The sequence below is a fragment of the Lasioglossum baleicum genome, chromosome 3, assembly GCF_051020765.1.
Source record: "Lasioglossum baleicum chromosome 3, iyLasBale1, whole genome shotgun sequence".
Lineage (NCBI taxonomy): Eukaryota > Metazoa > Arthropoda > Insecta > Hymenoptera > Halictidae > Lasioglossum > Lasioglossum baleicum.
The window spans coordinates 17,978,511-18,005,255 of record NC_134931.1 but is presented as its reverse complement, the minus strand read 5'-3'; the positions used below and the strand labels follow the sequence as shown (position 1 = coordinate 18,005,255).

General features: G+C 35.5%; 1 protein-coding gene across 2 annotated transcripts in view; it reads left to right on the top strand.

Moving 5' to 3' along the window:
* The window catches only part of LOC143207613 (lachesin), a 169,286-nt gene that overhangs the window by 31,651 nt on the left and 110,890 nt on the right, over positions 1–26,745 (top strand). The window contains exon 2 of one of the 2 annotated variants that reach the window (XM_076421296.1): positions 25,452–25,502. The exons of the other annotated variant lie outside the window; for it this stretch is intronic. Within the exon in view, the coding sequence (XP_076277411.1) occupies positions 25,452–25,502 (51 nt within the window). The remainder of the gene's footprint in view (positions 1–25,451; positions 25,503–26,745) is intronic. 2 annotated transcript variants of the gene reach the window in all.

Below are 26,745 nucleotides of genomic sequence, written 5' to 3'. Positions count from 1 at the left end.
CTGGTATTGAATTTATTTTTGCTTTGGGCACGGTCATTGTAATCGATGCGCGAGGAGTTGCACAATGTAGAGATCCGTATATTTATTTCTTGAAAAGAATATTAATTCCATGTGTAATCGTACGTATCTGCCGATGTTTATAATTGAATTATATTATTTGACGTGAGCAGTTCATATGTCGAACTTTCAACAGTTTTAAACAATTTGTTGTAATTTTTATGTCGATTCATTCATGTAAAAAGTATTAAATGAACCTATAAATTGTTTTTATGTTTTCCTGCGTGGAAGTTCATTTCGTTATCAGTATTCAATAATTTTATTTGACTAAATTTTTAATTAAACTTTATCCACTAAACTGATTTTAATATCATTTCATTTTTACATCTTTAAATTTATACAAAATATTGACGAACAATTTGATATATGTTTTTCAATGGACTCTTTTATGCATTTCTAGATTGTTAATTTTTACATGTTCACAACATATTGCAAATGAAATACAAGAAAATGTTTATATTGACAAACATCCTGATTCTACATCATTTTTAGCAGAAAGAATGATTTATTTCTTTGAAATAAATAGTCTCTTATTGTATTTTTAATAAAACAGTGAAAAAATTAATAATAGCATAAATATTCGCAGTCTAACAATACCACTCGAGTATAATGTTGCAAGGAACCGTAAGTTATTTCCTATTCCTGTGGCGAATAATGAACTGAAATATTTGAGTTGGAACCAATTGTCCATGCTTCAGTATAACTCAACATTTTATTCAAGAAGTGAGGTTACATTAGATGTACAGTCGAGTGAAATAATGCCTTCTGGGTCAAACGCCGAAACTTACTATGTACTTTCAAAGCAGGCTGTTCTCCTGGGTCCCTCAGCCTTCATCCGCGTTTAATACCACAAAGAGGGAACTTTGTAGAATAATCAAGGTTTCTCTGAAAAAATCCACAAAAAGTATATAGCATTTAAAACTTTCCGGACGCGAATCTTCATTGGCACGTTTGACTTCAGAACTTTTCTTTGGCGGAGCTAGGGACACCCAAAAGCAATAAAAGTAGACTTATACCTAAGAATTTGTGCATATATACCCCATTGTGTCACCATACATGAAAGTAACTACAATTTTCAAGAATTTCATTCGATCAACAAAGGTGATACGTGAACTGAAAAGTGTGATTCTGAGTTTGAAAATGATTAATATACTATTTGTAGGATGTTCTATTAAAAACACAAATCTATGAATTTGTTCTTTTATAACATTGGACAGTGTATTTGAGAGTGACTGTAATTTTAAGAAATTATAACCATATTATTTATAATATTGATATATCTAGGGTTGCCAGATCTTCTATACTTGAACTTGATCTCCTATATCATAATTGAATTTTCAAAAATCTTTGTTTGAATAAAAAAGTTTAAAATGTGCTGTGTACCTCTTTCACTTGAACTCCTATATTTTGAGCGTATCTCATTGTATACATAATTGCAGTTTTCACTACTTCTTCTATATTTGGATAAAACATTTCTGGCAACCCTAGATATATCAGACACTTGCGCAAACACACAACAAAATTGTAAACGTAAAAATTCTATTTGTAAGACAGAAACTATGAAAAATATAGTAATAAGTCCTATCAAAAATATATTAGACAATTGAACAAACGTGAATGATAGTTTCCAAATTCCAACAGCAGCGGTTTCACTCGATTTTGAATGAAACTTTCAGGAAAATCGCTACAAAGATATTGTAATCAAGTTATTAGAAAGTTGTCATCACAAGTTGAACGGATGTAACTAACTGCGAGAAATTGTCGAAGGTAAAAAGCCAGTTTCGGAAGGAAAATCGCTGTTCGGTTCTGAGGCAGCAGTCGGATTCTTTGAATGTTTTCAGATAATCCTTCTCTGAGGAATGTCCAAAGAGAAAAATTTCCCGCGGCCAGAGGAGAATGTTCAAAGTGCCTTAGACGAATGCACTGATTAAAAGCAGCCGATGCAATTTATCCCGACTCGTCCACCTTTACTAGTGGTTTCGCCCTACTTATTCCTTCCAGCGAAGGCATAGGCTAATCGCCTGGATATTCCACGAGTGGTTTTACCGCTCTAAATAACGCTCAATGTACCTTCCCCAACGAGCCAGTCCCCGCCGGACGAGTTCACATAATCCGTATCAGCTAATAAAATTCCTTGCGGCTGTGAGACTCGTGTCTTCGATCCTGAGAGCCTTGTTTTTGCGGGGGATAGTTGATCCCTAAACCACCCTTCGCGGTGTGTTAAATGGCACCCTGCCTTCTGGGGTCTAGACTAACGCCTTCCTATTTCGTCCAACATATATGGCTCCTAAGCGACACTAACTACATCTTTTCCCATTCTGACAGCTCCCAGTGGGTACACTCCAGTCGATCGTTCAACCCTCGTTCACCCCATGTTTTTTCGAGAAGACGATGTTATAGAAAGACATATAATTAATTTTGCAATTCCTTTAAAATAAATAAACGGACACTATAAAATAATTACAACTACGGACACTATACTAATTCATTATTAAAATCTATAAATGTTTTCGGCGCTAAAATTGTTCAGGAAAATTGTAAGCGATTGATCCTTTTCGAAGTTCGGCAAGTGGTTAATTATTTCGAAATTCTTTTAGCGGTATCGCGTGCGTTAGGTGCAAAACGTAACTTGAAATATCGACGAAAGCTAACTAGAATTCCGATCAGTGTAAAACCATTTAGAACTTCAGACAGTATCGAACATTCTACTAGAACCTTATTACGTGCAAAAGTAAATGGTACTTTGAACTAAATTGAACTCTTTGAACTTCGTAACCGACAAGACTGATGGGAAATATGTGAAACCTTTAGTTAACAGAGCTTCAACTTCGCTGTTTTGTCTTACGGTTGTTTACGGACTTTTCGTCGGGATATTCACGCATTGAAGTTTATATTGGCCGATCAAAGACAAATGAGAGGACGAAATATACTTGAAAATCATTCTATCATCATTAGATTGCGGATCTCTGTGCAAAATCAAAATTGTCTGCATCGAATCCAAAAAATAAAAATTATTTAATATCAAAGTAATATTCTAAAATTGTTTTAATCTTCCGTTTTACTGCATATCATATTTACTTGATTTGATACTTATTATTCAAATTTATAGTATAGTATACTACACTGCGGATGTTTGTGTAATTTTCAATTTTTGTAGGCAAATTTTAAGAGAAAGTGGAATTAAATAAAATCTTATTTTTAGTAGCAGCAGCCTTCTTAGATTTGGAATAAATAAAAATCGTACCAAATTCTATCGAATTTTATATGCCAGCATTTTTTGCAAATTTTCAGGTGCCATAAATGCATGAAGATCCGCAGTCTAGTTATTAGAAATTAAAGTCCTGTCTGCATCTGATTTGTGTCTAATTACTTCATCATGGTCTTCTGTGATTGATCCGCGTTTTTCGTTAATAACATTGAAACAAAGCCGCGGAAAACATTTTCGGAAAGGAAGAAGAACTTGTACAGTCAGAATTATAAAGATACCAAGCACAATTACTTAAGTAGGAAAATATACTCCTTTCTTTCAACTAGAAAATGAAATTGTGTTCTGAATGTGTGCATAAACGCAGACACAATCGCCTAGAAAATGGATGGTCATATTTTCGTCGAAGGAACTACCGAAAACAAAGAAGTCTAATCACGGTAACCGTGAAGCGAACCAGCACGACAAGGGTTAAAAACGCAATCCGCGAAACAACTTTGACGTTGAACGCACGGGAAAATAGCGTCGCACACGATGAACTCGTCCACGCGAGTACGCCTCGCCCCGAGCTCGGCAGATTTAGTATGCGAAAAAACCAGATATAAAAAGGCAAAGAAACCGGCGAATCAGAGAGAGAGAGAGGTCCGTATCTATCTCGCCAATAAAAATGTGTCACCGGTCTTAATTGCAATTTTTCTTCCGTCGCTCACGACAAAAGCTCGTTCCCGTGGGCGGTGAATAAATAGCGAGCGTCACGATATCGTATACGTTCTACGTTACTGACGATCATCCATAGGCCGCCGCGGGCCAGACAAAACTGAGGGATATATATTTGGAACAAGGTAGAGAAAAAGTATGAGGTCGAAGGTACACTCCTCGACAAAACAATGCCGCGTGCATCTTCAATTTGTCGAGTTTGTAAAATTTCTGAATGAAACACTCGTTACGATGCAGAGTGAAACGACCCGTTAACTCGAATACTTGTTCACATTCATCCAGAATGCAAGCTGTAAAGATTATTTTCATCTGCGTTTCTTTTAAGATGAGCATCCTAAGTGACCAGCAGATGTTCATGCAATTCTCAATTTTTACAGATCAATTTTAAGAAAGTGAACTGCCTTTGTAGATCCACAACAAATCAAAATCGTACTAAATTCTAACGAATTTTATATTCTAGCATTTTTTGGACATCTTCATCAGCCATAAATACATAAAGTAAGATCAGTTTCTACCCTTGATGAATTCACTGGATGTTTTCGTTGTTCGTTAACTCGTACACTTGTTCACGTTCATCCAGAATAAAAGCTGTAAAGATTGTTTTCATCAGCCATAAATACATAAAGTAAGATCAGTTTTTACCCTTGATGAATTCACTGGATGTTTTCGTTGTTCGTTAACTCGTACACTTGTTCACGTTCATCCAGAATAAAGGCTGTAAAGATTGTTTTCATCAGCGTTTCTTCTAAAATAATCATACAAAGTGACCAGCAGATGTTCATGCAATTTCCAATTTTTACAGATCAATTTTAAGAAAGTGAACAGCCTTTGTAGATTCACAACAAATCAAAATCGTACAAAATTCTAGCGAATTTTATATTCTAGCATTTTGTGAACATCTTCATCAGCCATACATGCATAAAGTAAGATCACAGTTTCTACACTTTATGAATTCACTGGATATTTTCATTGTTCAGTTTCAGTGTTTTGTTTGATATATTCTGGTAAGATGACAATGAAATATAAGGGGAGAGAGCACACACAAATTGCTAGTACCGGACACGTGTACGACATAGACGAAACGTGTCACATGACCGAGCCATGGCGGGGGGAATATCGTCATAGAAGGGGAAGGTAGAGTGGGGACACAAGCATTGGCAGTATGTTCCAAATGCGGAATTATAAGTAACATATTAGGTGTAGAAATTAATTCGTGGCTCACATGCCGTGAATCAATTGTAACTTTATTTTGAATTCAATCTTTCTTACATTAACTAGGTTTTTTATATTTTTTTCATTTATTTGTCGTTGGACGAAGTTGTTCCAACATTACAACAAGTTGTTACTAAAGAATAAGATGTTCCAAGCAATTAAAACTTGAATGAAATATTTGATTTGGCGACACTGCCTCGGGGACCATCTTGTCATCTTGGTACATACGTACAGTGGGTCCAAGAAGTATTAGAATAAGTAACAAAAAAATCATATATTAATTTTTATGGACTCGATGTAAAGTGGAAACTTCAAATCTACAACAGTTTCGTTTATGATAAAATATTTTCAAGTTCTTAGAGACGTTTTTTACATTTTTTAAGAGAATTGGGTCATAAGTACTCCATCTGCTACATCATGTAAAAATATCTGGGAAGAGAATGGACACAGAGATTAATAACAGCACACATTTTGTTCGGGAGTGTAGGTAAAAAAAGATTAGTTCGAGTATGTTTTGCGCGGGCGTACAACTTTCTGGTCTCATACCGGGTCGAACGTGATGTTTCGCCCGAGGTATTCTCTCTCTCTCTCTCTCTCTCTCTCTCTCTCTCTTGCACGTCTCCTTGCAGGTTCTGTTTCTTTTTCCCCGCTCGACACACTCGTCCATCGTCCTTCTTCCCCGTTTCACAGCCATCGGTGTCGCCGCGATTGCACCGCGCTGACTGATTTGGGTTACGTTGTCACACGGAAGTTTTAGGAAAGTCTGAACCCACGCTGTGCTCATCTCGTGGCAATGGTAACGACCCCGTTAACATGCTACCGGCTCCCCAGATCACCTGATTCATTCTAACTCCCGTGTCCGAGGACATACAGTGACCGGCGAAAATGTTCGCTCACCGTACAAGATCTCCTTTGACGTTCTATCATTTTGCTCCTAAGTGATTAGCAGACTGCGGATTTGATTTATTTATGACGAAAAATGGTGGGCTCAATTTCGAAATAATTAACAGGTTAAGAGAAGTTGGAAACACTAATTTGAGGGATTAATATTATTTATAGAATGTTATATATATAGAATTTTGAAATATTATTAAATTATTATGAAAATTTATATATCTAATATTATTTGAGGGATTAATATTATTTATGGAAATTTTATATAGAATTTAGAAATATTATTAAATTAATATGAAAATTTATATATCTAATATTATTTGAGGGATTAATATTATTCTGCAATCAAAATTCATTATAAATCTTTGACATCTTACTACAGCCATTTTTTTATATTCTTTCTTTTCAGATTTTACGAGTGAGTTGAGTATCGGCTGTCATTTTATCATAGAAAAACTCTTTTTCTTGTGCGCAATATAGTACTTCAATAATTAATAATAGTACAGGTACATTTTGTTCATATTTTTTGTGATTTACACATTTGTAGAGTGATGTAATGGTTCGACGTCATGTAAATGCAGTTCTTCGTTATAAATCGGTAATTGGGGAGCAAAGTTTTATTATTTCTCTCAGTTTTTCTAAAAATTTCTGCAGAAATGAAATATTGTTAGAAAATGAGCAAGCCTAGTTCAATATAACTTCCAAATACAGGTTAGAGTTCGCTGAATAATTTTTATGTATTCGAGTACCACATTTTGCAGTTTTGCAATGTTTAAAAACTGCCACAAAACCAAATATGCTTCTTAACAATCTATGTAATTCAATTTAAAATACCACTACATCTATTTTGGTCCTAACGATTCTGAGTAGTCTTGAAATATCGCAGAACTATTATAACATAAATTAGTCAGTGATAATTAAATATGTGATGAATAGACTGCGGACCTTTATGCAAAATAAAAAATGTTTGCATTGATTGCCAGAGACACAGGAGTCAAATAAAAATTTATTTCTTCTTTCAATTACCTCATAAAGGTGAAACTAATACACTGGTGGCGTTAAACCTTTTAAATATGTCCACTGTTTTAAATTGTACGCACCCATTTTTGTTATAAATGCGTAAAATCCGCAGTCTAGTGATGAATATTTAAAAAATGACAGATAATATTACCATAATTAGTTCACACCAGCCTTTTTTGACGCAGCTACGTTTCAGGTTACTGACAGAATCTGCTTGTTATGCTTTTTTTAAATGGAACATGTAAAAAATCATGAATTTTAGAATTTAAATTATTCCACAATATTTCCTTCGCGCGCTCTGATTTTACGTTTAATAAAATTACGTGCGAGTGTAGACGCCTTCGTGCAAACATCCAGCGTATCTATGTAAAGCATTCAAGAACGGTTAACAATTTTTCTTCTGTTCCGCTGTCAGTTTTAATAGCCGTTGTAAAATTCGTCTCGTTTAAAGTGACGTTTATGAATTTACACCGACCATCGATCTCGTGCGTCTAATTGTGACTTCGGTCATGATTGATTGCAGGTCCACGCTGTTCTACCGACCTGATGAGAATTGCTCGGATACGTCTTGCATATTACATTGAGTTAAACAAGACTGAACCAGCGTTCGCGATTTTTCGTCATTTTTTCTCCGAAATTCCATTCACGAATTCAGGAGAGAATTTCTTTCTATTTTCAATGAACGATATCGAATCTGTAGCAATTTCTATCGAGAAAAACAAGTGGAGTTTATCAATCTGAAACTTCGCGCGTGTTTTCACAATACTTTTGTCATATAGTAACATATAGTAACATTTATTTAAAAATGCAGTTTGTTTTATCAATTATTTCAATGATATTGATCCTGTAGTTTATCTGATATTAAAAATTCCTGTTAGGTCTTACTTTATACACGTATGATTATTATTTAATCTGCAATTAACAAGAAGAAATATTCTTCTAACTGTTCGAATTTGATGTTCGACTTCATTCACAAAGTTTCCAAAACTTATAGTAATTAAAAAAAAAAACTTGCAATTTCAAGTGGATCAATCGAATATATTTCTCTGAATATCGTTAACCAACTGTGAAAAGTTGTTCAAAGTTTTCTCAAAAGGTGAATACATATACTATACTTTGATTTTTAGCTACAAGTTTAGAAATTGTGACTATATAGTCCCCATTGTTTAAAATTTCTGAAATCAATCTTTAAAGTTAGTAATCTGAATTCGTATTTTTCACAACAATGACGTATTTAATACGATAAACGTGATTATCTTACAGTGTGTCCTGTTATAAGACACTTTAAATCACGATTTTTTAAAGCACGATCTGAACTTTGACCGTCTAAAGATCAATCATCTTTAATAGTCCAGGAGTTTGGGACAGAATTAATTGATTTCCACGTTGGAGTGCTTGGCAAAACTCGCAAACAAGTGTGGTTAATTTGCATAATTGATCGAGCAATTCGAAGTAAAATGATCGAAAGGGCAAAATCGAGAGACTGGTACGCGTGACTGGGAAACGTCGGCAGCCATAAATTGCGAGAAGTTGCCGGAAAGTTGGAACACATCGAATGTGTGCTTTTCAGCTGCAGCTTTTAAGATGTACGAGTGGCACCGGTGCATGATTGCTATGTTGGGTTATGGTAACTACGGTTTGCGGTCGGCGATCTCGCTAATCGCTTTACCGAAGCTCGCTGTCTGTCATTAACCTGTTATAAATGCCAACGATCGAACAGCTTAGTCATAACACTTGTTTCGCTCGAGACTGACAGGAACGGTAGAGAGAGAGAGAGACAGTGAATCATGTAGTCAAACATTTTCCTTGGTATTTTATATTCGTACCTTAATGGTTATGTGTAATTCGTTTTTAATTAGTGCATTTCCTGGGACGTCTCATTCAGTGTGATGACACATTTTCTTACAAAAACTCTGAATTTCTACAAAACAATTTCTACAAAAATTGTGAATTTACATTTTTCTAGACATTAATTCTAGAAACAAAAATTTTTACTGTGCATAATATTTAAAATAATATATGTATATTATGTTATATTTACATATATAACATAATTTATATTTAAATATATAACATGCGTTATAATTGTGAATTTACATTTTTTAGAAGTGATTAAATGCTCTCCAAATTATTGTAAATTAAAATTTTACTGTACATAATATTTCAAATAATATATATTATGTATGTATATTATAACATAATTTAAACTTAAATATATAACATAATACATACATATTGTTCATGTATTGTTTATGCTACAAGCCATACTTGGTTTAAAGCATTAAATAAATAATAAATAATAATATATACATATACTATTTTAAATATTATGTTCAGTAAAAATTTTATTTTACTATAATTTAGGCATTTAATCACGTCTATAATGTACTAAGCGTGAATAAACATTGTAAAAATTGGCAGGTTTGATAAATGGTCTGAAGTGCAAGAATAAAACCCGAATATAATGCACAATCGCGGGATCAAGTTTCCTCGGTTCCTTCAGAAGCGTTAGGAGATTTAGGAAAAGTTGGAAAGGCATCGTGGCTGTGATGGTTCGAGTGCGGCTGATCAGTCTCGGACCAGTTCCCCTGGGATTTTTCCTTTCCCTCAGATCTTAGGTTGGACGTACACGTGTTCAAAAATAATAGCACAAGCAGGAAATCATCTACAGTACTCGTACAATAAAATTGTCTCGCATCTATAATATAATTCCACCTCCTGCATTTGTAAAATGGAACAAAATTTATCGTACGTTGTTTATACTACAAGAAAGAACACCATCAACATACTCGTTGTGGGACACTATAGTTCCTTTTATCAAAAGTCACAATACTTTCGTCTGGGAGTCTGGTAAACTAATTATTGCGAATGGCGGAAATTCATCTTTCTATGCGACATTATATATAATTATTATAGGTTTAGTCTGGAAGAATTTATTTATGGTAAAAATGAGTAGACGCAATTTAAAGCAAGGTTATTAAAATAAAAAACAGCAAAGAATTTCTGTTCAGCTTCTGTCGTCATAATCGATGCAAACAATTTTTATCTTGCATAAAAATCCGCTGTCTGTTTGATCTTGAAGGCCATTAAAAAAATTATTGTGCAGAATTGAAGACAAATGTGCAAATGTTAAAGGCAATTGGTCCCTTTATGGTCTATTACAATCATTACAAGCATAAGTCATTCATGTACCCTCTTGATGTATACATTATTTTCTAATTAGTTCCCTCCGAGAGACATTTCGAGAGTCTGGTCCTGTCCCATCTTTTTAAAGAGAAGGTTGCAACAATTTTCTAACTGATGGGTAGATAGTAGCGCGGTAGTATTTCCCAGCCCCAGGATTTTCCAACCCCACTGTGTACAATATTCCTGGGCGCCATTAGGTCCAGATGCGATGTGGCCCTTCGAGAACCTTGAATTTGTAACAAGCAAACGCACGTGCGCGTTCGTCTTTTAAAATCCCATCAGATTGCACTGCCATTACCTGCGGTACAAATATGTGTTACTGGAAAGCGCTAATACACGTAATAAGATCAAGTTCAACTGTCCACCAGAATAACAAAGTAACAAACAAGTCACTTATCTCGTGTACTAATCCTTGGTCTCTCGTTGCTAGCATCGAACGAATATCCAATTACCAACACATTCAGTTCAACAATATTTCTTCGTTTCTAATTATAATCTTATGAAACATTCACACGAGCGTATTCGTGACATGTTTTGATTGAAAGGACACCAAACACGACACCACTTTGGTCGTGTTTGCTCGTTTAATACCCGACAAGGCAGAACCTTGATCTCCGATTGTCAGAAGGATTTTTGGCGACTCGAAAAATTTTTTTTACCATTTCAACGTCACTCCCTACCCCCCCCCTTACCGACAAATTTTTTACTATTTTAATGCCAATCTAGAGTCTAAGTAGAGGTGGCATTAAGGATGATGCAATCATAGATCACATGTGTGAATTTTTATGGCGCTATGAGGTCAACAAAGCTGGTGATGATAGATTTTTGCAATCAATTGAAGATATTAAATATGTATATAAATGTTTTCAAAATCCCAGTTGTTAAACCAATTAATTGAATATCTACAATGGGAAGATTATGCGATCAGAATTAGTTAGGATTAGGTGGCAGGGAGGCGGAGAGGGCCGGTCCGTCCACGCATACGAAAATACAGGAAAGGTAAGGTAGGGGGAGTGACATTGAAATGGTAAAAAATTTTTTTTCGAGTTGCCAAAAATCCTTCCGACAATCATCATTTTAGTCAAAAAAGAACCTATTTCCAAAATTTCATCCAATTCTGACGATGGACGTAAACGGAAACTTCTCCCATCATCTCACAAAAAATTATCAAAATCGAAGTCGCACACTTGGGGTCCTTCCCTCGTCAGATGGAACTGTTCTGATAGCGGAGGTTCTACTAAATCGTGAATTGTACGGGCAAATATGGCTCCAATAGTGTCATGTTTGGACTCGTTTTAATCAAGAAAATATCACGGATACGCTGGTGCAAGTTCCACAAAAAGAAATAATTAAAAACGAACGTGGTTTGTCAGTGGACTTGCATTGTCTCGCCGACGTATCTAATCGCATGTCGTGTTAGACTACGATCATCTCCAAAGAGGTAATGAGAATTGAGTCGCAAATATCGTGCACATGTGTTGCGCATACATCGAGGTATTACCGTACTGTCAAAAGGCGAAGCTGTTTTCCAGCAGCGAGCCAGACGTCGAAAGCCGGGGATTTCGTGCCGGTTAATGATATTCAAATAAAGAATCCCACGGAAGGTCCTGTTATCTAGTTCCGAACAGTAAGTACAGACTGCCGGCTAAGTATCTCATAGCTTGGTTGTCAGTTTCTCTTCGTTTAACTTTCCCGTCGGTCACTTGTAAGCGTCGGAACTATCAAACGAAGTATTCCCTGGTCGATGGGGAAGGATGGAGGGGGATGACGGGAGGGGAGGAGGGGTGAATCCAGGTCAGTTTAAAATACTGCACTCTGATTCGTACTTTCATCGACCCTATCCACTCGCTTAGCACTCGGCACGATAGTAAATTATAACTCGGCTTCGAAGGAAGCGAGACAGAGAGAGATATAGAGGGCTGGGAGGGGGGAGAGAGAGAGAGATAGAGAGCTGACAGCATCAAAATTAATTTCACGTCTTCTTTCGTGCTTTCGCCGGTGGCTCCAGGAGCCGCTTAGATGGATGCCTACGTTTATTCGTGCGGAAGATATAATGGCGCCCCAGTCCTCCTTACCGCTAAAAGAACCGTGTTGCTGAAAATGCTGGACTTTCGTGTCGGCGGACAATCTTCGACAACGGCGAAATAGAAAGGACAATGACGGCCAGGGGAAAAAATTGCACGCGAATGTTGCCGTGCGGCGGAAGGAGCCCGGCCTGAAAGTAAAGTCGTGTGAACGTAGAAGACACTGTTTTCAGACCTTCGAGCGATATTAAGTGTACAGCGGAATCTCCGTTATACGAACTAATTGGTGCGCGAACCTCTGTTCGCGTAACAGAACTCTCCTGTAATACAACAACAATAAACAACAAAGTTTATCGCTCGGGTTATGTTGGATTTTAACATAAGTTAGCTCGGATGCAGCTGTAAATGTTTTCGGATTTGAAGGATTAAACTGTGCGTTACTCACAGTGCGCTGTGCACTGCCCCTTAAGTTAAGGATAATTCTTGTTATGAATTAATTAATAATCTGGAATGCCTCGGAAAATTTTCAAAATGATTATTAAGGTACAGGTATATACTGTGACCTCCAAATGACCTTGAGTACAGACTTTCATAGTTGAATAATGAATTGAAATAATTTATTGTTTCATTGCAATAAACGTTTGGAATGATGGGACAGGGAAATGTTAATGTTAAAGAAGCTTGAACATACTTTCTTTTAACATGAAGTGGACTATGAAACAGTATTTAAGGTATCCTAAAATGCTGTCCTAAAAATATTCTGCAGTACCACTTTCAATAAAATATATTTAAGATTTCTATTATAATTTAACGTAAAAGATTTTTCAGATTGGGTGTCGGTCCTAAAATCCGTAAAATATTCGTCATTATTTTTAGTAACTTCATTAGTGGCTTTTACGCAACTGACAAATTAGATAAATGAAATTATCAATACTATTTTGCATATGTTTTTATATTTTAATTTCTGTATTAACGAAACGGAGGTACAATCTTCTTGCGTAGACTAGAGACACATTTTTACAAAATCCCTTTTGTCTATAAATATATATTTAAATTATTCAATAAATTTCTTTCTTTTTATCATGATAAAAATCTCTTAAGATCAAAATAAACGTTCTCTTGCTATTTTTATAAAATAATTTATGGTGACTTCGGTAGTACCCTGGGTTCTATCAAGTTTCTTTAACATTTTTATCACATATTTAGTCTTAAAAATTTCTCAGAAAAGTTTTACAAAATGTTAGAAAGATCCTAAAAACAAGACCATACATCACTTAAGGGTTACATGGCATTAACTAGAAAAAAGTGGTTTGAAAGTCATAGAAGAACGTTACACTTTGAAATCGTCTTACTCCTTTGTAATTGACTGAACGAAGAGTCACCGAATTCCGGCGTATATTTCGACCGTCTTGTTCAAACAGTCTCGAGGCAGATATCTAGGGTAAAGATATCAGCGGGTAATAGAAGAAGGGTTAATAATATTTACAGAGTGCTGTGTGTCGAAGAGAAAACGGGAAACGCAATTATGTACTCAGAAAATAACGAATACAGGAGGATAGAATAGAGGAGAGCTCCGCGGAGTAGAATAAAGGAACCGGAAAAAAGAGGAAGAGTGGAAAGGGAAAAGATAAAATAGTATTTGTTGAAGCTGAATAGAAGACAGAGTGCACAATTCTATCAGATGCTTCCACGTTGCACGATAAGCCCCTGGTGTCTACACTGAGCCTGCCTAATTCCTTCCTCAGGGACCCTCTGGTACATCCGCCGGCTACATCACGTGCACAAGTTAATGGAAAGAACCGTTAAACGTTTCACTCCGCAAACTTTCTGCCACTATTCCTCCCGCACGTTAGCTATTTCTCTTCTCGAAACTTCTTTTTGATGTTGTGTACACTCTTTCGAACTCCTCGATCTCTGTTTAAACTGTATCACGACGTTCCGCGGAACGGGAAACTCGAATTATTTTCCCATCGACACGATCTGATTAGCGTTTACCCTACGGCGGCGGTGCCCGGGTCTATTTTGACCCGGAGCACAGTCCTTACTAGGTTACGGATCTTTATGCAAAAAATAGAAACTAAATTCAATTATTATTTCTTCCCTTAATGATTTTAGTAGAGGGCAAATCGTATATGTACCGACATCTTGAATTTTCAAAATTTTCCAACAATTTCAATTTTGGTATACAGGGTGTGTCCGTTAAGTTATGTTACCATTTTTTAGGCATTTCCAGTAGTGCAATTAAAAAATGTTTTAGACAAAAGTTTCTCAGTGCTTGGTGAGCTACATGTTCGCATATTCTTAAATCTGAAAAAATGCTTTTTACGTAACAAAGTAAAGGTCACCTTGATTTTTTTAAATGGCACCATATGTTTTAGACATCATAGGATTGTTTCTGACGTCGAGACGAATTTAACAGTGCTATACTATGACCTTGAAGTGACCTCAAACTTGAACATTTTGTGCAAACGTAATTTAAATGAAAAATTATTTCTTACAATATAAATCAAGTTACATACGAACCATTCCAAGTTACATACAAATCATTCAAAGTTAAGGTGAAGGTCATTTCTAAGAAAATGTAATGCAGTTGGAGAGAATTACAAACACCATCACATATAATGATGCTGTTCTAAATTACAGATAATGTTTTAAATTACAGATAATGTCCTAATTTCTGTAATAAGATTGCAATCCCTTGAAAAGTGTTACAAATCGACGTAGCGTCCAAAGTTAATCTACTTGTACAGATTAAAAATGATGAAGGGTGCTGATCATCTCTCAGATACTAATTAATGCTTCTGCAAGGTAATTAGGAGTACGAACCGTTTTATTTGACTAAGCTTCATTTAGCAAGGTCCGTTATAAATGGATAAAGATCCGCGGACCACTGATAAGTACCATGGAGGAAGCAAGTATAAAATGGCACGGAAAACCCTACGCAAACGCTTTGAGACTGGAATTCATGAATTGCTTTCCGACTATGGCAAGTATTTGCAGAAAGTCGACTACAGTTACGATGTAATAACTGACTGTCAGTGAATGCTAACAATAAAAAGGATCTCTTATTCCTATGTAGCTTATCCACAGCCATTCCTTAGACTTTAGACCGTAAGAAGGTATAACTGGAGAGCGTAGGATTGTAAATTTTCAAATCACATACAGCACGCGAAGTAGGTAATTAATATTCTGGCAACTTCGGCGAGAGTTGTTGGGGATTCGCAACTTTGATTCACTTTAACTTGTCCGTGGCAATTGTTCGCGAATGTTGAGAAAGACTCAGGTTTCGGCTCGTCACATTTTTCGCCGGAAGAAGTGAAAAATCTCACGCTTTTTGTCCAATTTGAAGTTGTAAATGAATTATTGTCGAAAACCACACTTTTATATAAGTTGTGCAAAATAAAAATTGTCTGCATCAGTTACAAGAAAAGGGAGTTACATAAAAATAATATATATTATATTATTCTTCTTTTAATAATATTTTAATATTAGTTCTTGTGGTTTTTATTATAAAATCAAAGTAACAAAAACCGTAAGAACTTTCTTTCCGACCTAATAGGTTGTAAATAATGCTAAACCCGTGTAATCTTTCTAATGTTTTATGTTTCACTGACTCACTGTCATAAATATGCATAAAATCCATTGTTTACTACTTATTTCATAGATATGAGTTCTATACACTTTTATGAACGTACACTATTTACAATATTTGTATAAAATGTATGCAAAAATTGCAGATCTGGGCAACTTTTCTTCCCCGCTGTCGCTTCACGACTCCCACTCTGAGTACCAGTTCCCCCACTGCCGACTGTTTTATATTGCCCCTACCGTGCCTTTCCCCTACCCTGATCTCCCAAACCCTTCTACATTCCACAGGAGTTAGGTTGGGAGGACCCAGGAGTGGGAAGGGAGCCGTCCTTTCGAGTACGACTCCAATATAAATAACTCTGCATTACATAAAACGATAATTTCGATGGAAAATATTTAGATGTTCGTTAACACAGGTGAGATCTTCGTTTCTGTCACAGAATAACAAATGTAATTTATAAAATTAAGCCTCGAGTTACCAGGTTAAAGGGTTGAAGGTAATTCTTGAAATATTTCAACAAGAATAGCATAGATTAAAATGAATAAGAGATAACTGCGTCACTAAACGAACATGGTCGCTTTCCAAAATATCTTCGTCTACCATCCAATAGCTCGCGATGTATGAAAAGCAATTTATGACATGGAAGTGGCTATATTTTGGTATCACTTCAGCTGCAATCTATTATCGAATTAGATGCGGAATTCATTCGCGAAAAGATATTCCTGCGAACGTCCGGTTACAACTTCTGCGCGATATGGTTCCTAAAATCCAATAGTGATTGACGTGTCATAAACCTCAAAACGGGACGTAGCCTTCAACGGATCAGCTAGGCAAGCAACCCCCTTGGGCCCGGTGGCCTTCGAGGCCAACTCGTAAAGGGTTTTCACTGCCACAGGCGTAGGCGTCAACAGCTAATTCCGTAGATCACTGGCGAATAAGCAACTGGATTCGATTTGACAAATACAGTGGATCCAAAAAGTATATTTAAACACTATATTTCGATATTTAAATTGTGATCATTTCGTGAAAACAAGTAGTACAACCATGAGCCTGGACCATGATACAGCTTGAAGCCTCTACTTTCGCCAAGCAATGTTCATTTTCGTCCAAGATATTTTTACGTGATACATCAGGTGAGGTAAAAATGCCTTAAGAAATTTTCCAAAATTTGTCTCGGTAAGTGAAACTGTCATAGATTTGCGGATTGAACTGTCCTCCATACAACATCCTCCTTCTGCGACATTACGTCTTCGTACAAGAAGACTGCATCCTTTTTTTTCCAGGACTCCTCGTTAGCGATCATGTGGTCGACCATGGACGCCAACGAGAGGTCCCAATCGATGATTTCTTTTTTTAATCTTAACTTCATCAATCGATTGAATCAGTCTCCGATTTTTCGATGATCTCTTTCTTTAATCAACGATTGACGATTAACTTCATCAATCGATTGAATCAGTCTCCGATTTTTCGATGATTTCTTTCTTTAATCAACGATTGACGATTAACTTCATCAATCCATTGAATCAGTCCCCGATTTTTCGATGATTTCTTCTTTTAATCAACGATTGACGATTAACTTCATCAACCGATTGAATCAATCGACGATTTTTCAATGATTACCTTTTTTAATCGTACACATTAATCAAATCCATCTTGATTAAAATTTTAATCGATTAATGCCCAACTTTGACCGGCAGATCAATCACTTCCAATTCATTCTTTCATTCATTGACTGAATTCTGAATTCATTGAAAGAATTCTGTACCTGAATCGTCCCTATCATAAAAATTAAAGGAATTGGTAAATGTCGTTGGTGTGAGTACAAGCAATGGTCTTATGTACGTGTACATACATCTATACATAATAGTAGTGAGTAACCTGCCAATGCAGTCACATAAATTCTGCGAGCCAAACGTGTTTTTTAAATTTTCAATATAGACCCACACAAAAAAGTTGTAAAATGCAACTGTTAGTATTTTCCCTACAATTCCGCTCAATTGCAATTTATGAAAAAATTTCTTTTCACATCCTGTAGTAAACTAATTGCTCTAGCTTCCCAAGAAAAGTTCAAATCGTACAGTACAATATTAAAAAAGTTATCGTCATTTTAAAGCGTCCGAATATTAATTCGAGTAACTGTGTGTATATATATATATTTTTTGTTTCATAGAAATATGAAACAGAGATTCTATACCATAAATATGCGTGAGGACAGTAATCTTCTTATCCACGATAGAACGCGTCATGCACAACACAGCGACGCTCAACAATACACGCTGTTGATCACGAGGGGATTAATAATCCTTATTTCTCGCGAATTTATTTTTTAGTCGACAACAAAACTCTGTCACGTCAGTTATAAATTGTCGATCGCCTGAAAAGCGGGAAAAAACTCGAGAGAGAGAGAGAGAGAGAATGTTTTCCTAATATTACCAACTCAAGTAAAACGCAACATGCGACTAAAAATATTTGCAGTTATATTAAAAATATGTGGAGATTGCACCTGCGACATCCGTGCAACTGTTGACATTTTTCCGTTCGAAGCGGCACGTCAAAACAGAAAAATACCCTGGGCGTCCTGCAATGAATGAATATAGGAAAAATGGAAATACTTTGTCAAAGTAATTATAGAGCTCCCCACGTACGTCATTTCTGACCACTGTACCGGAATATTTCATTAAAATTGTTTGCATTTTTATGGTGCATAATCAACGCGTTTTAAAATTATATTGTATCAACAAATTTCTTGTCTGCGAAACGATGAATTTTAATAAATTGCATTCTAAGATACTCGATTCTCAACGTATAACAATTTATTTGTATACAGGGTGTCCCAAAATTCGTGAACTTCCCGAAAGGGGGTGGTTCCTGAGACCATTTCAAGCGACATTTTCCTATGTGAAAATGTTATCCGCGGCTTTATTTAGGAGTTATTAACGAAAAACACGGACCAATTAGAGCGCGACTTAGACGCGAATTGCCACAGTCGGCCCGGCGCGCCAAATGTCTATTGGACCGACTGTGGCAACTCGTGTCTAGGTCGCGCTCTGATTGGTCCGTGTTTTTCATTAATAACTCCTAAACAAAGCCGCGGATAACATTTTTGCATAGGAAAGTGTCGCTTGAAATGGTCTCAGGAACCACCCCCTTTCGGGATTTTCACGAATTTTGGGACACCCTGTATAGCAATATTTTCAATACCTCATCTTTATTTCAATAACAGATCTATTTAAAGGAATATTTAATAACACACAGAATTTAGAATAAAGTTTTGCAGCAGAAAAATTACTACAAGTTGTACATTAATTAATTCTTCAGAAAAATGTTTAAAATTCACGTTGTTCGTGATTCGTGTAACAATTAGACTGCGAATTTGATACATTTATGACAAAAATCCGGTGGTAAATGGATTTGAGGATGTGGATAAATTAGTCTCAATTTAGTATATTTAATTACTATAATTATTTAAAAGAAGAACCAAACTACTTGGCTCCTTTTTTAAAAAAAATTGACTCCTGTGCGTCGAGATCGCTACAGATTTTTATTTCGCAAAAATACCTATTCATAATTACATACGAAGTTGACAATGTATAGCTGATTGTTCACAAACTTTGGTTCGAGATGAATGACGCTCGAAGTAAGTAGAGTCGAGCAGGATCATTAGAGATCCGCAGCGGCGGTTAATCCTTTGTTACACGATAGAATTTCGTAGAGGGCCGCGGCTCTCGATAGATGAGAATGATAATGCCCTGTGTTCGAGAAGGCATTAAAGATCAAAGTCGGAATAAAATTATTCATTAGGTGACCGTATAGTGGGGCTGGGCGTAGTGGTAAGTTCGATCTAAGGTAGGATTCGCCTAATTTGTTCTTAAGGGATTCTCTGATACATCAGAGACTCTATCGCGCGGACCGGTTAATGGAGAGGAAGGTTATCCTTTGGGACAAAGGGACTTCTCGTTAGGTCGCTCCTTTAACCGTTTCACTAAACTCTCGTGACGTCTTGAGCTTAAAATCCCGTCGGGCTGCTTGTCACTTCTGTACTTTCGGCCGGGGGCTGGCTCATCCGTCCTCCTGGCATCTCTGTTCTTCAGTTCATCACACATTCCATTCTGGTAATTGAGAAATCCTCCGAGGAACCTACCGTTTTAGCGGGATTTCCGTATCTCGAACTTCTTCGCTTCGTTTTTCTGCCAGATAATCCTTCCGTTAGGTTTAATCTGTCATTCAGGGTCTCTCAATGAAGAAAATTCCACCTTGACGCTCGCTCTCTCCTGCCGACTCTACCTCACCTGTCCTTCCCTAATTCATTACCTGACTGCGAATCTTCGGCCGAGTACAACAAAATCTCTGATAACGTCGAAAGATTCGTTCTTCTGTGTCGGTGTGTGAAATAGCGAGTTTGTTCAAGAATTCTCGCAGTCAAGGAAATTCTGTTAAAATATCTCGGAAACTGTTGACGATACTTGACAATGTTCCAGACGAAAGTTAAACAGTTTCAGGGGCCACACTTTCCGATGTAGACATCTTTTTTCTATGTGGACGCGCAGAGGTTATTGAATAATGGTCAACTCTTTTAAAAAATTTAATACACTACTCGGTACTATATACAGGGTGTCTCAGCTGAAGGAGGCCACCTAAATATCTCTTTTATTTTTAATAGCACAAAAACAATATTTATGGCATAATTTAAATGGTATAGAAGGAGGAATATCATAGCAGAACAATTTCTATTAGTCCGGTTGTCGTTATTTTTTATCGGGAAAACTTATTTTTCCTTATTCCATCTCGTTAATGACTTAAGCATACTCAAATGTGTTTTTTCAGCCGCTATAAGATGGAATAAAGAAAAATAAGTTTTCCCGATAAAAAAATAACGATGACCTTGAAAAAACTATGAAAAAATAGCTGGACAAATAAAAATTGTTCTTCTAGGATATTCCTCCTTCGATGCCATTTAAATTATGCCATAAAAATATCTTTTGTATACACACATAATGAAAAATCATTAGTTCAGAAGATACTTTGATTACTTTATAACGTTCAAACACTTCTTCATACCTTCTTAAATCAACTTTAATATTGAAGTTTAATAATGATAGTGTTACTTGAACTGCGAACATAATCTTTTACTCTAATATTCATTCAAGGTCGTGATTCTTTCCCTTCGCTTCGTGTAAAGGTAATATGTAAAACGCAGAGAACCTGAATACAAGAAAGAAATAATCAAATACAAACGAATATAAACAGTGCATAATTACCTACGGAGTATTTACTTTGTATAATGTATGCAGGAGAAACTGTTTTAATATACGGAATGTAAATGACATACATGCTTTTGGAATCCTCGCATGTAGTTCCATACTCGTTATCATTTTCAATGCATAGAAAACGTAGGTATACCTGCCACATTTCTGGGCTGCGACAGTTTTTCGAGGTCTCTGTCTGCAGCCTTCATACATTTATAATTCCTTTTTACCAGGCTTTCTATTAAGATTTTGTTTACGGTTTTTCGAAAGGAGAATGCAAGAGTAAATTACGGTTTAAGGATTTCTATGGAAAATAAAAAGATGGTTGCTCGCAGGAAACACAGGTTCAATAAAAAATTGTTCGTCTTGATAGTTTTAATAAATCGAAAATATAACATGCCCTTAAATTCTATTTTTATTGTATTTTTAGTATTTTGTATTTTAATTTTTTAAGGTTTGAATATATTCTAACACGTTTGAAGAATCTGAGCTCATTTTTAATTTGTATTCTTTGGATTTTAGTCTTTAAATATTCTTTCATAGTAAATCCTTGACGAGTAAGTTTCAAGACAACTTGTTCTATTTTTATTTTTATTGCTAGTGTATAATTGCTTGAACTATGACACAGAAATCTTATTATATATTTTTATAAACAAATTTCTCTAAATTTAAAAAAATTTCTTTCTTCCTTTTTGATGTAAAATGTCAATAAACTAATGCACAAAACGGGAATTATGTGAATCACGTAGAATGCGAGGAAACATGATTAAAGACCACCTATATTTTCCATAGATTTTACAATGCTTAGTGCAATAATGGAATAGATGATTCATGCTCCAAGTAAATATTTATTGTTCATTGGCGGGAGCAGAAGGAGTGCTCCTTTATATAAAATATTGTTCACAATTAGGTCAGTTAAAGACGGCAATCGAAGAGTAACGAGCGTCATTAGTTCCAGAAAATAAGTTGTTTTCCACTACGGTAATGCCAGACGATATATTTCATAGAGAATACGACAGAAACCATTACAGTTTAGTGGGGATATATTAATTCATTTACCATAGCCTGATCGATTCCATTTTTACTGATTGTGGACTGTGCAATACGTTCTGTTATTACTGGGAAATCTTTTTAACGGATAATAAATATGAAATCTATTAATTAACAACGCTACAAATATTTTCGGTAAGGAAACGAACAAAAATGTTGCTTACTTTGTGAAAGGATTAATTAGCAACGTCATACATGCACAAATTTCATACCTTTAGATTAACGTATGTGAAAATGCGAGAATCAAAAGGGTATTCATGTTTTTCATCCATTTCATGCAAAAATGAGGTTGGTAAATATTAAATCTAAAGAAGTGAAAATTCTGTCAACGTACTGTGATTTATATGCATAATAATTTTATGATTAATTAATAATTTTATATTAATACGTGGACCAGTTTCAAACGGTTAGATTAATTTTAGAAAACGAGAATCGAAAAGATTACATTTTTAATAAACATTAAATTCTGAATAATAATTTCGTTCTGATCAAGTGTTTAATTAATTATTGTGCATTTTGAAATATGATTTCACAAATACATATCAACGTTACAAGGTAATTTGTTGGCCTGTCAACCGTAAAATAACAGCGTGTTTCCTTATACGCTTATTTTCTTTGTCAACTGCAAAGTTCGCGGATCCTAATGAATGTTTACGATCGAAGAATAATTAACGGTGTTGTAGTATTACAAACATCGCAGTGCCGCATAATGGTAATTACGTTTGAAAATATCATCACAAAAGTCTCGGCGCTGATTTGTTATTTGCCCCGTGGTCGTTACATTTGCGTTGTTTATTTATGCATGTGAACCGTTTGCGTGTTGCATAATTATACTGGATCCGCCCACAGTATAACACAGCAAACGGAATGTTTTCGTCTACATCAACTGTTTTGTATACTATCGCATTAATTGTTCCAGCTGAGTATACGGTTGCCAAACCGAACGACTCGCGAAAAATTGAAATCATCGCTCATTCAATTTATTCAATCTACAATACGTAATTCATATTTTTCATGACAATTTCTTTCGTGCACAGGACAGTATTTTTACATTGTAGGATCACTTGAGAAATTATTAAAATGCTCAAAAACGCTTTATTCGACAGATCGATGTCAGTCAGAAAAGATGACGATGGAAAAATCGAGATTAATTAATACATTAATGAGGAACCGAGCGAGCGGAATTGGAACCTGTGATCTTCAGGTTCTTAATCATCGGAATCCCCTTCAATTTTTGCACAGTTTCATAATACTTCAGAAGATTCCAGCTCCACGTTCAAACGTTTATATCCATGCTTGATATTAATTTATTTATTTGCTAGTAATCTGCGGACTTAATCGGCTTTCATTTAATCGAAATTTAATATCAGAGTTTTGGGATGACTGCAACTGATTAAAATATAATATTCGATGATTGTATTTTAATTTCATTCCGCTACAAGTAATTTTCATGTAAATAATTAGTCCGTGTGTGTGTGTTGATCGTTACTGATTTTTTACTTCGTCTTTTACGATATGATATGACGAATAACTTCATCAATTGATTGAATCAATCGCCGATTTTTCCATGATTTCTTCTTTTAATCGACGATTAACGATTAACTTCATCGATCGATTGAATCAATCGCCGATTTTTCAATGATTACCTTTTTAAATCGTACGCATTAATCAATAAATCTTTACCAAAATTTCAATCGATTAATGTCCAACTCTGCTCCTCAACACATTTGATGTATCTTCGAAAACAACAAAGATATTTGAGGTGATAGAGGTGACTCACCCTGTATAATCGCTTGTGAGAAGTATAAAAATTGTATTGCCCCGCGGGGGCGAGACTCGAATGAAAAGTCGGATACAGAGGACGATTAGGTAAAATATCTGAACAGGACAGCGGTATAATAAGTTTGATTGTCAGCGTCGGCCGCCGTGTGGTACCAGAACAGACTGACCATCATATTGGGTTTACGAGAAGCATAACGTACTAGCCTCCCTAATCCCTCCTTTAGGGCTGCTTCAAGCTCTGCATATCATAATGACCGCTTAAAATAATGAAACTCCGGACGGAACACTGGATTACCACGTTTTATGGTATTTTCGTTCTCACCGTCGCGTGGGCTTATACTCCAACTTTCTACAATACCATAATTTCGCGTAAATAAAACGCGAGGCTTGAATTTCATTAGTGCACAAAGTAGCCGTCTGGTTATTGCACAATTCAAACTTGCATATTAACGGGACCGGGCCTGGCTGCGAAAAATTATCTGCGATTATCCGCGGCCTTTTAACCTGCAACACGCGTTTAGCATGCCCTGGTTATGGCACTTTGTAATTCGTTCTCGCCTGGGTCACCGTGCGTAGGGAGCACGGTGCTTGACATAGTAATCGGATACCTCGCACGTTCGTGTTCGTACAGGGTTTAGCATAAGTTTTGGCACGCTGTTCAGAAGCGGACAGGGAACAAAACAATGAAAAATGTTGTTTTAAAAATGTTCATATGAATTTGATGAAATGTTTTGTATATTTACAGGTAATTTACTTTATACACCCTGTACAGTGCGTGTCATCTTCAGAATCAACGCACAAAATACGATTGAACCTCGATAACTCGAATATCCCAAGAGAAGAACCAAAATCTTTGAGTTATAGAGATGTTTTAGTTTTAGTTATATGTCATTAAAATTATATGTATTAAAGGACTAATATTAAATGTATTCAAGGACTAACGACTAGACAGTGGATCTCTATGCAAAATAACAATTTTCGACATGAATTGCAACGAATGGAGAGTGCAGTAGAGATGAATTTATTTTCTTAATATGTTTAATAGGTTGAAAATAATATTACAGTGTATTTAAATTCTTTTAATGTTTTCACTATTTTAAATTATAACCTACACATTTTTGTCATGAATGCATACAATCCGCTGTTTACTAATGACTAATATAATATTATACATACGTATTAAAAAGATTTCCTCATTAATAGAATCTGATTTTGGAGTTTTTACTAACAAGAAGATAGAAAACTACCCTTACAGGAAGTAAATCACCCAAAGTGAATAAAAATTCGTCAAATTGAGCTAGAGTAAGATTAAAAAAAAATAATTTCATATCCCTGTTAATTATTTGTCAGTTATTCGTCACAAATAAATCAATCCCAAGCGATTCCCTTCATTTCTAATGCTGTTTATTGCATTCTAAAATGCTATTCTACAGTCGAATTGTTTCTAATAGTCTGAGTTTTGTTTTCAGAAGTCTCAAAACCAATGGGTATTGGTAGCCGACACAACGCACATAATAACTGTAAGTACTCTCCACGAATTGATCGGAAACCAATTTTTTAATTTCACTCGTACAATATTAGTGTGTTTGTAGTTACAGTGGATCTAAAAAGTATTCGAACACTAAATTGCCTTAAATTGAATCATGATAATTTCGTTAAAAAAAGTAGTACAATATTGAGTGTGGACTCGTTCTAAAGCTTGAAGCTTCTACATTCGCAGACAATCCTTCCCTTTTTTCTAGGATATTTTTACATGATATAGCAGATGAAAAGCTGAGGACATGTTTTTTGTAAAAAATGCTACAAATTGCATCAAAAAAATTTTTCTGGTAATAATCTGTTACAGATTTGTAGATTGAGTCCTCCTCTTTACAATGCTTAGAACTGCTTAGAACGTAATCTACAATTTTTTCGCTGTTTTATAGAACAAAAATGAGTATACATAAAAGATGCTGGTATACCTTTCATTCAAAACTCGATCAATCGACTAGAAAAAATCGTGGAACAAGTTTTAAGCATTCGTTGTAAAATTGAAGATTCAATCTTTAAATCTACGGCGGTTCCAGTCACGATAAAAATTTTCAGTGTTTTTATAGACGTTTCAATCTGTAACATTTTGGACCAAAAACGTGTCCTTAGTTTTCCCCTGCTATATCGCGCATAAATATTCTAGAAAAAATGAATAATGCATGGCAAGAGTAGAGGTTTCAAGCTTGAAAATGAATCCAGGTGTATCGCTGTACTATTATTTTTAACGAAGTTGTCGCAGTTTAAATATCGACAATTTCTCGAGAATGGGAAATGCAGTGTTTCCATTACTTTAGTATAGTGATCGGCAAACTGCTTCTCTTTGGTTACTTAAGTGCTTGAGTTATACTTGAGAGATGTGATTAAAATAAATTAATTTTATTTTAATTTAATATTAGTACTGTGAACATAAAAATGTTCTAATTTTCATAATAGAAAATTAGTGATTTATTGATTTTTATCAATATACATATAAGATTATTATAAAGTATGACATCTAGTTTTATTCAGTGTACCTAATTTTAACCGACCTCTAAAAACAGGGTTCTTGAGAACAAATTCGGCTCTCAAAAGAAATCTGAATCGTTATATTGCTGATATTTGGCTCTTTTGACTAACGAGTTTGCCGACCACTGCTGTCGTATATGTAGGAAGTAGAATTGGTTGGCCATGATCAGACGCGTTAGACGATTTTTATCTAAAGAGTGTCTCATTTGACTCTGCCACGCTTTTATT